This window comes from Uloborus diversus, chromosome 4 (genome assembly GCF_026930045.1).
Source record: "Uloborus diversus isolate 005 chromosome 4, Udiv.v.3.1, whole genome shotgun sequence".
Taxonomy (NCBI): Eukaryota; Metazoa; Arthropoda; class Arachnida; order Araneae; family Uloboridae; genus Uloborus; species Uloborus diversus.
Window position 1 is genome coordinate 47,096,097 of NC_072734.1, and position 13,384 is coordinate 47,109,480.

At 33.5% G+C, this 13,384-nt stretch overlaps 1 protein-coding gene across 1 annotated transcript; it reads right to left on the reverse strand.

Moving 5' to 3' along the window:
* Positions 1–1,818: 1,818 nt before the first annotated feature.
* On the reverse strand, positions 1,819–13,141 carry LOC129220108 (uncharacterized). The gene is made up of 2 exons (XM_054854449.1): positions 12,025–13,141; positions 1,819–1,895 (listed from the first exon to the last, which is right to left on the reverse strand). The coding sequence occupies exons 1-2, from the start codon at positions 13,139–13,141 to the stop codon at positions 1,819–1,821; spliced, it is 1,194 nt and encodes a 397-aa protein (XP_054710424.1).
* Between the last annotated feature and the right edge of the window lie 243 nt (positions 13,142–13,384).

Consider the following 13,384-nt stretch of genomic DNA (forward strand, 5'->3'; position numbering starts at 1 on the left):
AATCAATTTTTAAAGTTCAAGCTCTTGTGACGTCAAATGGCATAGGAAGTGACGTCATCCCCTCTTTCGATAGGGGAGAAGCGAAGGTCACGCACTCGACTTCGAAGACGAAACATAAAAAGCTTTCTCCTTGCATTTAACGCCTCGCGTTTCTGGAACATTAAACCTCTCATCCTCTCGAAAATATTCGAATATCTCATTGGTGTTGTTACTTGAGGAAGATTATTTAGATTGTGCTTCAACGAATCCGGCCTCCATAGTGTGTTCAAAAGGATTATTGAATTTCTAAAAAATAAAAATATTAGCGCGCTCAAAAAGTTCCTAGCGAAAACAAGGGATCTTTGGCGGAAGGCTGCACACTCGCGCCCTGTGACGTAGGCTCGTGACGTTTCAGAAGCGCGCACTTTTGCGCGTGGATTTTTAAAAATTCATTAAAAATCAACCACGGTGTTTTAAAATTTGGCGATGGTGAATTTTTTTAGTTTTGAGGGTCAATTAACAATATCCAATAGCCAAAATATGAACATTTAATAGGTTGCAACTTCCCTATTTGACACTCGAGAGACTGGATTCGTGGTGTGAGGAAAATGACATGACTATAAACTTATTGAAGACTACTTGAAATTCTTTCCTTTAAATAGGCAACCCTTTACCCCCTGTCTTGTCTCTAATGGTATTGTCCTACAAAATAAGGATGCTTCAACTTATCTTGGATGAATCCTTGACAGTAAACTGAATTAGGCTAAACATGTTGAGCAATTTCATTTCAAAAGTAAGGAAGAGACTCACCATTCTCAAAAGACTAGCGGGAGTTAAATGGGGATTGGGGATGTAGTAGAGGAACTTTGAATACAATTTACACGACCTATATTCAGCTGGTTCTGAATTAGTGCAATGAAGTTTTGATCACAGCCTCGGACAAAGTCATGAAACCCCTTGACATCTTCCAAAATCAAGTGCTCCGCATGATTACGGGAGGAATTAAAACTACTCCTATGCTTTCCATGCAATTACTTTGTAACCAACAACCAATGACTAAAATTTAATACAGAGGAATACAGCCATCCTATATAATAGATTAACTAGACTCCCAAACAATTTTTGGATTGATTACAGTCATTGTGGAATTCGTAATCTAAAGACTCAGAGAGGTTTCATTCAATGTGTTTGTGAGAACTCCCAATACAATGACATTAATGATGCTCCCATCGAACTTGTCTTTCGCGAACCCACTGAACCATTTGGAACTCGATGTCAGACTAGACTTGGTTCTGGACGCAAAAAAAAAAACGCGACCTAAATCCTACTGAACTTTGCGCTATTGCCTTGGAAACAATTAACACTCATTTCCCTCCTGACGAATGGCTTCACATCTATACCGATGGGTCCCTGTTGGATTTTTCCCGGAGCTGGAATATTTTGTGACTATTTTTCTTTTTATCAACATGTTGGATTTTTCACAACCCATTTCGATGGAGAACTCAAAGCCATTCATGTGGCATTACAACAACTTACTTCACACCTGTATCCATTCCAAAAAGCAGTAATCCTTTCAGACTCTACCTCTGCTTTACAGGCTTTGTCTAGTAATAACCATGAAAGTAAGGGGTCTCGTATTCAGAGCTGTAAAAAACTCCTGAGGGATATTGAGAAAACTGTAGCTTTTCAGTGGGTACCATCCCACTGTGGTCTGCCCGGAAATGAGAAAGCCGACTTCTTGGCCAAGAAGGGATGTAATATTCTCCAAAGGTCTCGCGGACCCTTGCCGCTCCGCTCTGCTGGACTGGAGATCAAGAGGGTGCATAGGGATGCGTTTCGTCATGTTGCTTCCCGGGCTTCTGAAGGTAAACCCTGGTTGAGACTGTGCAATGAGTCCCACTGTATCCTGAATTCTCCTTGAGCTGCTGCTGTGGCTGCTTTTAGACTTTTAACAGGATTGTCTCAATGCCTATTTATTCCGCTTTCAACTGAAGGATTCCCTGACCTGCACTCTATGCCATTCTGGACGAGTCATGGATGCTACTCATCTGGACGACTGCTCTGCACTAACTAATTTTAATTGTGTTGTCGAGAAATATTGAAGAGCCCGCGGTTTTATGGCCTAATGGCCAATGTACCAGGCATTTGTGAAATAAATAATAATACATTGTGCAAGATCAGCCTAAACTTTGTTTTAAGCACTTGAGTTTCTAAATGTTTCCGGCAGAGAACTTCTTCCTCCCTGACATCATTGAAAGTCTTCAAGAATTACGTTTCCGGAGCTTCAATTTCAAAAAATTGCTGGTCCTCTAGAAGTTACTAATGAATCATGGATTGCCTATATTTGCAATTTTAAGAGTTCAATTTTAAAAATTTCTGGGAGTGAACCTCAGAATTTCTTCAACCCCTAACCAAACCTAAGACAGTCTAGAATGCGTTTAAGTCTGTAAATTAGTAAAATTTCCTGGGATAAGCCTTTTAATCTCTCCTCCCCTTAACATCACCAAAAATAGTCTAAAACAGCTTTTTTACAGCTACAATTTCAGAGGGCATGCTCCAAACCTTTTCACCCCTACCATTCATTACCAAAGAAAATTAGAATGCATCTTTAAGACTGCAAATTAGAAAATTTTCTTGGTGTGGGCCCTCGAATATCTCCTCCACGTTACGATTTCGAAAAGATTGTATTAAACTGCGTTTGTGGCTCTACAATGGCAAAAAAAGAAAATTCCACCGGAGAAACCACAAACCTCCTCCTTCTTAACATTATTGGGGATAATGTTTGCATTTTTAAGGTTTCCATTTCGGAAAATGGGCGGGGGGCGGGGAGCGTCACAACTGAGCCCTTAATGTTACGAAATACAGTTAAAATGCATTTCTACGATTACAAATCAAAAAAAACTTCCTTAGATGGGCCCTCAAAACTCTCCTTCCTCTAACATCATCAAAGATCGTCTCAAACTACATTCTTAGAGCTACAATTTCGAAAAATAGAGGAGGGAGCGCTACCGGACCTCTTCTCCACTAACATATTACCAAAAATTGTCTAAAATTCGTTTTTTAGACTTCAAATTGAAAATTCTTTCAGGGAGAAATCCCCCGACCCCCCTTACTTCGGGGTTAATATTATACTTACGGTTGGCTCATATTGGCTTCCTCTTAAATCAGAAGTCCTATACAATCGCCTCAGAACACAGTGTAGTGACTACAGGAATACTACTTTGAGGTCACGATATATGCACACGTTTGTTAAGAGGAAAATCATTGGGAAGGTTACAGCCTTTGTGTCAAACTTGCGTTGCCTAGTGAAAATTCCTTCAAAAATGCTCTAGTTAAAGGTGGGCTATATTGATATTTGTAAAATTCAAAAATTTCCAAAGCATCATAGTTTTCCAAATGGCCCCTTTCCGAGATTTCCGTCTGGACCCGCCACTGGGTTTATTGGGGCTATCAAGGCAGCATTTTATCAGCATGAAATTTCAAATCTTTTACTTGATCTAACTCAAATAAATTTTTACTAGTTTTCCCTTTAAGAGCTTTTCTTTTGATGAAGCAGGACATAACTTTCAATGAAAGGTTACATAATTCGTTATGCATAAGGTGTAGAATTCTTCTGGGATACCAAAAATATAGGATTTTTTTTTGGAAATATAGTATTTAAATATAGAATGGTTTTTGACTTTTTTTGAGGAATAGGATTTATAGGAAATATAGAATGACTTTGATACCTTACAAGTTGATGTTAAAAATGAAATTTAACAGGGGTCTGGCCAGAGGATATTTGGGTCCATTAACGGACCCTTCACAAAAATCCGATCAACCAAAACGGACCTTTCACAAAATCCCGATCAAACAAAACGGACCTTTCACAAAATGTGGAACAAACAAAACGGACCCTGCACAAAATTTTGATAAACAAGATCGGATCTGTCACAAATTGTTTATTGAAAGAGCAAATCTGAAAGCAAAATAACGCATATTTCTGTATATAAACCGTTAATTTTTGGAACCTTTTTTTAAGTCAAATTAGAGGGATCAACTTATACAAAATCGGCTAATTTTGGAAAAAAAAAACGGCACTCTTGCCATGCTCCTGCAAATAATTGCTACTGCCAAATAAATATAATGGTTGTTTTGTAGTAAGTTACTGCCCTAAAGCTCCAGATGGAATAACTGAGCTGGCGGTGTATTTTATAATGGTTGTTTGTTTTATCACAGCTAATTAGCAGCGGTGTTGTAAACTTTTCTGAAAAGGCATTGGTAAGCACTTTTCTCTGCTCATGATTTAACAAACAATAATAATATATATCTGCGAAATGAACTTAGAACTGCAAATGGATAGTAAGGGTGAAGAAAAAATATGATTGCTTCAGATAGGGTTACCAACTTCAAAATTATCACCATTTAGCATCTGGCGTTGAACCTTTTTTGACTTGATTAGAAAATATTCTCATCATTTTGCCAGCTTGTCAATATTTGCGTTTTTAAGGGTGGTGCGATATTTAATTGTTATTTTGGAATAAAATTATATGGGTTTTGATTTTTCGATGCTAACAAGGATGATTAACTTTAAATAAACTCTTTTAATTACCACCTTTTTTTTTCTTAAGATGTTTACATTTTGAAATACGCAATCTTTTAACATCCGATATGAGAATCATATTTTGTTCTTTTTTCAAGCTAACTTTGCTTTATTAGGAGTCAAATAAATGAAAAGTCTCTTTATTTCTGTTAGAACTCTCCATTTCAAGTTTTTAAAGCAAAATTCCATTTTATGTTATGAGTCAAAAATGAAAATGCTGCAAGGGCCTGTCCAGGATTTTTCACAGGGTCCGTTTTTTGTGAAAAATTAAATAATTTTGTGAAAAATGAATAAATTTTGTGAAAAATAATTTCGCAAAAAAAAAAAAAAAAAAATTTTTGTTAAAACGAAATTTTATAAGTTAGAGATGGCACAAACTGCATCAATTAAAGTTGAGTGTTTTCCTCTTCTATGTCGAGAATATCATTCTGGAGTGTTTTTTTGATATTTGGCGGGGGGAGGGGGCATCGCTCTCTCAAGTATCAATATTTATCTACCATTCTACATTTTGTTAAATTATACTACAAATATTTCTGTCCAGTATTTAAAATAATTGTAACAAAAAAATAAATAAATAAATAAAATTCAGAATAGGGTTCGGCATTCAACTTTGTGACCCAAGACACTCTTAAAAAGCAAAGAATTTCGTTTAAAACGTATAAATTCCGTGATTTTAACAAAAATAAAAAGTTATTTTAATTGTTTACCTCTTAACAAAGCGTAATAAACATAAAAAATTCGAAAAATCGGATTCCGATAGCGGATGCAAAGAGATCGCAATTCTCAAAGTGAAGGCATGAAAAGTATAAAAACGACTTGTAAAAGAAATATTTTTGATAAAATTATTTTAAAATTACATTTTAGAGTCCTATGATAAACATTTCATTAACATCTGTGGACACAGTTGAAGCAAAAAAAAAAAAAAAAAAAAAAAATAAATAAATAAATAAATAAATGAAATAAACCATCTATTCAGCATTTTAATTTTTGACTCATAACAGAAAATGGAATTTTGCTTTAAAAACTTGAAATGAGAGTTCTAACAGAAATAAAGAGACTTTTCATTTATTTGCATCCTAATAAAGCGAAGTTAGCTCGAAAAAAGAACAAAATATGACTCTCATATCAGATTTAAAGGACTGCATTTTTCAAAATGTAGAGATCTAGAGAAAAAAAACGGTAATTAAAAGAGTTTATTTCAAGTTAATCATTCTTGTTAGCATCGAAAAATCAAAACCCATATAATTTTCTCCCTAAATAACAATTAAACATCGCACAGCACTGTAAAAACGCAAATATTGACAAGCTAGTAAAATGAGAATATTTTCTAATCAAGTCATTATAAAGGTTCAACGCCAGATGCTAAGTGGTGATAATTTTGAAGTTGGTAACCCTATCTGAAGCGATCATATTTTTTACCCACCCTTACTATCCTTTTGCAGTTCTAAGTTCATTTCTCATATTTTTTCCCCACCCTTACTATCCTTTTGCAGTTCTAAGTTCATTTCGCAGATATATATTATTATTGTTTAGTAAATCATGAGTGGGGAGAAAAGTGCTTACCAATGCCTTTTCAGAAAAGTTTACAACAACACCGCTGCTAATTAGCTGTGATAAAACAAACAAACAAACAACCATTATATTTATTTGTAGCAATTATTTATCCCTTGCAGGAGCATCGCAAGAGTGCCCATTTTTTTCTTTCAAAATTAGCCGATTTTGTATAAGCTGATCCCTCTAATTTGACTTCAAAAAAGGTTCCAAAAATTAATCGGTTTATACACAGGAATATGCATTGTTTTGCTTTCAGATTTGCTCCTTCAATTAACAATTTGTGAAAGATCCGATCTTGTTTATCAGAATTTTGTGAAGGGTCCGTTTTGTTTGATCGGGATTTTGTGAAAGGTCCGTTTTGGTTGATCGGATTTTTGTGAAGGGTCCGTTAACGGACCCAAATATCCTCTGGCCAGACCCCTGTGCTGAGATGGTTTATTTTATTTTATTTTTTGGGTCAACTGTGTCCACAGATATTAATGAAATGGTTATCATAGGACTCTAAAATGCAGTTTTAAAATAATTTTATCAAAAATATTTCTTTTACAAGCCGTTTTTATACTTTTGATGCCTTCACTTTTGAGAATTTCGATCTCTTTGCATCCGATATGGGATTCCGATTTTTCGAATTTTTGAGGATTATTACGCTTTTTTAAGAGGTAAACAATTGAAATATCTTTTTATTTTTGTTAAAATCGGGGAATTTATAAGTTTTAAACGAAATTCTGTGCTTTTTAAGAGTGTCTTGGGTCAAAAAGTTGAATGCTGAACCCTTCTGAATTTTATTTTATTTATTTATATTTTTGTTACAATTATTTTAAATACTGTACAGAAATATATCTAGTATAATTTAACATAATGTAGAATGTTAGATAAATATTGATACTTGAAAGAGGGAGGACCCCCCCCCCCCCTGCCAAATGTCAGAAAAAAAATCCAAATGATTTTTGCGACATAGAAGAGGAAAACACTCAACTTTAAGTTTAATTGATGCAGTTTGTGCCATCTCTAAGTTCTAAAATTTCGTTTTAACAAAAAAAAAAAAAAATTTTTTTTGCGAAATTTTTTACATTTTTCCCAAAATTAATTCATTTTTCACAAAATTATTTGATTTTTCACAAAAAACGGACCCCGTGAAAAATCCTGGACAGACCCCTGTTTTGATTTTCCTAATGGGCAAAGTCACATTGTTGTACAAGGGCCCTCGGAGGGTGATGTTTTGATTTTCCGATGCCAGCCAACATGGGAAAATCTTAATTTTAAAATGACTTTCATATTTTATTCAGTAATGTCATTTTTTTAAAAAATAAACTCTACTAATTGCCCATAATGCAAAAAAGTTTCTTATGCATGAAATTCTTCAGACTCACAATAATTATTTGATTTAAAACTAGTATTGTACTAAAAAAATCTATTGTTTATTATCAAAGCCTACATACTTGTTTTTCAACTCTACCATTGATATTTTAAATAGTCTAAACATTTTTGGGCATTAAATCAAGAAGAAACTGCAATTTTATACATACCAGCTAAAAAATATCAAGAAATAAGATGTGATAAGTTAATGCATTTTTTAAAGCAGAAAAAGTATGCAAATTGAAAAGAAAAAATTGTTGAGCAGAAATTTTTTAAGAACAGTTGAAACAATTAATATAATAGTTAACATAATAGTACGCAAGCCCGGTAGAAAAATGGGGAGGGGGCATTTGACATACCGGTAGTGATGTAAAATACCCGGGTATTTATTTTTAGGGGTAAATACCCAGGGTATATACCCGGGTATTTATTTCAAAAATTTATATTCATCTAAAATACTTTTCTGTATGTATTCCATTATGTATATATACAACCAACCATATACAAAACAATAAATTTTTGCCCAAAAATTGTATTTTGATCACATATTTAAAGAATTATTGTGTGAAACAGCTTAGCAATCTAATATATTCACATTAAATGTGTTGGATATGCCTAATCAATGTTGATAGCCAAATTTCAGATATAAAAAGCCATTCTACAAAAAGAAAAAAGCTTAACTGGTTACAAAAAAAAAGCAAACATCAATTTTTTAAGGTCCTAGTCTTTTATAACCCAGTAATATGTCCCTGCATGACATCAAAATGTAACGAAATGTCGCTCAATTTATTACAATTTATTCACGTATATCTTATGCAGAAATTTCCTCCAAACTTAGTTCAATTGTTCAGGTGTATTCTGTATCTCACACACACACATATACACACACACATAATATACATAAACATTTAAAATTCATTTAAAATTTTTAATCTTTTATTTTAGGGTTTATGTTTAAAAAAGATAATAGTCACCTTTTAATACTACCTAAAAATTTTTTGCAAAATGCGCAATTACTAAGGGATTTACCTTGCCTTCGGATAAATACCAAAAAAAATATTTACCTTCCCACCCTACAGGGGAGCAAATGCAAATGAGCAAGGCAACAAAAGAAAATTTTGCTTTTTTTTGTTTATTAATGTGAAAACTGTTTCTATACTTTCCATGATATCACTTAAATATCAATAAAATAAATAACACCATAGTTTCTTAATAACTTGTCAGTTTATTCTTCCAAACATCCCTCATGCTTCCTTTTTTTTCATTTTGGATATGACTAACCTAGATTGTGATTTTGAAATCCTGAAGTTCATAATGAATTGCTTATACTTCTCCAATTATGACATTGAAAAGAAAGGTTCTTTGGTTCACGATACGTTTCTTTCATTATTTCATAAAGTCTTCCAATAAAAAATATTATAAACTGTGTAATACATATGTATATATCAGTTTTACCAATTATTTCATATTTAGATTTAAAAAAAAATTCTCATTCGCTTTTTTGCATTTTTTATTAAATACCCAAAAAATATTTACCTACCCGCTGGGTATTTACCCGATCCACATCACTACATACCGGGAATTTTATTGTAAGCCGTAGCATAGCTCGTAAAAAAAAAAGAGTTCAAGCACCACGCCATACATTTTGGGTGCTACATGCGACTACACAGGCAGCAGGAAGTTACGCATCGGGAGAGGATTTTTTAGGATAAAGATTTTGTACGGCATATAGCTAATTTTAACATGTAACTTATTGCCGTACAAAAAAAGGGCCTGGAAAGGCCCTTTTTACTTTTTTAATTATTCTACGGACTTTTTCATTCTTTTTCAATGCTGTACCAATTTATTGGTACGGGGGCCTTTCAGAACAAGGGTTGCAGGTCATTTGAAAATGTACAGCACTAGTTGAGAAATATTCTTAAATATTCAAAATAATGCCGTCTAAAAATTATGGTCCATGATAATATTATTAAAAAAATTTTAATTTTATAATAACAATTAATTTTTTACATTAGTTTCATTTATTTCTGCACGGCAATAAGTTTTTTTAATACAGGCCGGAATGTAATATCTTTCTATACTAGTGCTGTTTAGAATAAGCGGTACAACAATAATTAATTTTTAACAATGAGGTAAAATTGATAAAAAGTTCAAACTCAGTGTGGTTGACTGAATGAGTAAAGTGATAATGTATGGCTTTTGAGCTTACCTAAGGTTGAAAAAGAAAATAATACTGCCGTACATTTTTTAGCAAAGAGTTAATCGTAGCTGTTATGTTTTCCAATGATTTTTTAAGGTGTATTTTTGTCATAAATTTCTCTAGGCATTAACACCATTTTATTAACAATGTAATTCTTATGAAAAATTCTAATGCCATACAGTATGAATGGGACTTTAGTGGAAATTGAGAACGCGAAGAATGTTTTCTTTTTCTCCCTGCCGAGCGTACTGTTGCATATATTGGATTTTTTTCCCTAAAGAGGGCGAAATGTTTTGTACTATAAGGCACCTAAATTTTTAAACAGAAGCTATCACTTTTTATTTGATGGTTTTAGGAAACGCTTCAGGTCGGAAAATGTCCAGAGTAAAGATATTTTTCAAAAATATTAAATTTTCAACACTCGAATATGAAAAACATTTCTGTGACTCAATTAGTCCTCAGTCTGTAAAGTAAAAATTGCTAAAATTTGTCAAAAATCGCAAAACCTTTTGCTTGGGAAAATGTTAAAATTGGAATTGAAAAAGAACAAAACCGAATTTTCGAAAAATCGCTTTGAGGTGCACACCCCCATGCTACAAACCAACTTTGTGCCTCATTTCATGAAAATCTGCCGAACGGTCTAGGCGCTATGCGCCTCAGAGATCCAGACATCCTCCAGACAGACTTTCAGCTTTATTATTAGTAAAGATTATAAATTATCTTCTGTCTTGTAACCTTTATGAAAAAGGCTATTACAATGTTAATTTCTTGAATTCATTGGTATTTTTCACAATTAACACGTTACGCATTGAACATTACATACATAACAGTAGAAACACAGGTTTCGATTGTAAGGACTGCATGTAAGTAAACAAAATGGCGGCAAAAATCGCCAAGCAAAACCTGATTATCTGCCTTCAGTTTGATTATTCAGTTTTCTAGACTGATCAGCCTATAACAAGGATAAAACCAGCCTCTGGATGTCATAAATAGGCTGTCAGAATAATGCACAGAAAAATAACTTAAAGTAATTCTGAGGGTAAATATTAATATTTGATTGGTTTTAGGTGTCTGGCAATTGTGATAAAAACAATGTCTGAAAGAGGGCTTTGACATGGTGATTAAAACCACGGTTTAAACCACCGTCTGTCCAGGGCTGTCGGATTTTAGCCGGGCCAAAAAAAGCCGGCCGGCTTTTTTTGGTTTAAACCACTTTAAAAAGGCCGGCTTTTATTAAAAAAGCCGGCTTTTTTAGAAAAAATACTTTTTGGTATTTTTAGTGTGATTTAATCAAAATGAAAATTATATATCATTAATGCAATTACTACTCTTTTAATAAAATGGTTAAAAATTAGACAGTTAGATAACAATGTGCAGTACAAAAAAAAAAAAAAAAATAACATAACAAAACAAACTATTGCTCTATATTATGAAATTATTGAATGGAATTTAAATGATTAGAAATTATTTTCAGTTCAAGTATTCAAAAGATCACAAAACACTGCTGCTTTTAGTACCAGTCATTTGGTTCAGTTTTTAAATAACAGTATACTCTTACCTTTTTTTCTGCTTTTGTTTAATCACCCAAACAGTAAACCACCAACACATTAAAATTCTGCTACATCACAAAAATAGAGAAAAAAAACTTATTTATTAGGGACATGATCCTTTTTGATACAATTTAAATTATTATAAAGGAATGTTTCACTATGCATATAAAAGATCACATACGACTGCTGCTGTATTAAATAAATTACCAATCATTTGGTTGAGCCTTTAAATATCGGTACACTTTCACTAATTTTTCGGCTTTTTCTGCACCTAAGCTGTTTCTGACTTTGCTCCAAATAAAGCCATAATTTGAGAAAATCCTCTCAATGGATGCAGAAGATGGAGGACAACTATGTAATTTTATAAAAAAAATCACAAAAATCATCAGATATTGAACTCTTGGTTTTTGAAGCCTTGATTTTTACTAAATTCCACCATTTTCTTGCTGGAAATTGTTCGATAACGTTTTCAGAAAAAAGTAATGGTGAATAGGTTTCGGAATCTTTTATCTTGAATTTTAGTACACCGGGTAGAAATTGAGGGTACTTTTCTGCAAGCCACATTTCCGCTTCATTTTCCTGTAGATTTGTCAATCGCTTGCCAAAGTATTTGGGATCTGTCATGTGAGCTAGCAGATGAAACGGCTCAATGTGTTGATTAAATCTTTTTCTAATTTTTGCTTCATGGCTTTCTAAAGATGAGTCTCCTATAACATTCAACCATGTCTCCACTGCTTTCGACAAAGTAGCGTTGTCGCTTTGAAGTTCATTGATTGCTTTTGAAATAATTTCAAGCTGCTTACGTAGGTAAACAACTTGAGTATAGATACCAACATTTGTCAGTATACTTCCAATCTGCTGATCAAACTCATCCAAGTGCTCTAATCTGATTTCATTATACTTGTGAAAATTAATGATGAAAGTTCTTAGACATTCATCTTGTGAATTCCATCTAGTGTCATTGGGTATCTGAGGCATTAAGCCATTTTTCTCCTTTAGCCACCCATGAGCATTGTGCTTATTCCTGAAATATTTTTGCACTTCTAAGACATGTTTAATTAAACTATTTGGTATGATGTCTTTAACACAAAGATTTAGCATGTGTGCTGAGCATCCATAAATCAAAAGTGACTGGTGAGTTTCCTGAATTTGATTTCCCATAGCAGTCATCTTATTTTCATTATCTGTACAAATAGCGAACACTTTCTTATTATACTTGATCTCGACTTCCTCTAGTGTTTCCTTCGCAAAATTAGCACAAAACTCTGCTGTTTTCTTTTCCGAACCACAGTCCATAGCCTTGAAAAGGTAAGATTTAACTCCGGTATGAATACTGCAGGCAAAAATTGGGTCATTTTTTACACTTGACCATCCATCAAGGATTAAAGTTAGAGCTGCTTCATCGACAAGTTCTTTCTTTAAGCAGTTTTCAATATCATCGCAAGCTTCATCAAGTAATTTCCCCGAAAGTTGATGCCTGTTAGGAGGAACGTAACCAGGTCTTAAATCTTCAACCATTTTTTTAAATTCTACATTGCTTGAAACATTGAAAGCTATGTTGTTTGCATAAAAAAATCTAGCAACAGATTTATCCAAATTTTGTTTCTGAGATGCTGTTGTAACTACACCGTAAGAAAATATGGATTTCTGCTTTTGTTCTTTGCTTGAAGAAGGAACTTCTGCACAGTCATTATTGCACTCTTCAACTCTGGGCACTTTAGTAGGAGGCTCAATCTCTGCAATATCAGTTTCTTCAATAGTCCTAGAGGCAATATTCCTTTTGCACTTTTTTAAATGTTCTTTTATTCTTACAGCTCTTTTGCTAACAACAGTTTCGCAATGTTTGCACTTCACTTTTGTGCCAAATTCAGTAAACTCATTCCATTCTGAAGCTTGTTTTCTCCCACATCCTGAAGCCATTATAACTTTGGGAAAATAATAGTGATCACTAAAAATTTGAACTGAGCTACTCAAAGGTTCAAAATGGTTTTAAAGCAGAAAAGAATTGTGATACCATTTTCAATCTGCAATTCCATTCTTTTAAGAGGTGCTATTTTATTGGTTATTGGAACTAGATCAGTAACCAATAGTTGTCAGATAAATTTTTTATTCCCCCAGACTTGGATGGGAGGGTGACCTGTCTGCCCTTCCATTCCTGAAAGG

Coding starts and splice junctions, on each gene's coding strand:
- LOC129220108 (XM_054854449.1), bottom strand. CDS start 13,141: ATGGCTTCAGGATGTGGGAGAAAACAAGCTTCAGAATGGAATGAGTTT. Junction 1,896..12,024: donor TACTCAAGTTGTTTACCTAC/GTAAGCAGCTTG, acceptor CAGCAGCTCAAG/GAGAATTCAGGATACAGTGG.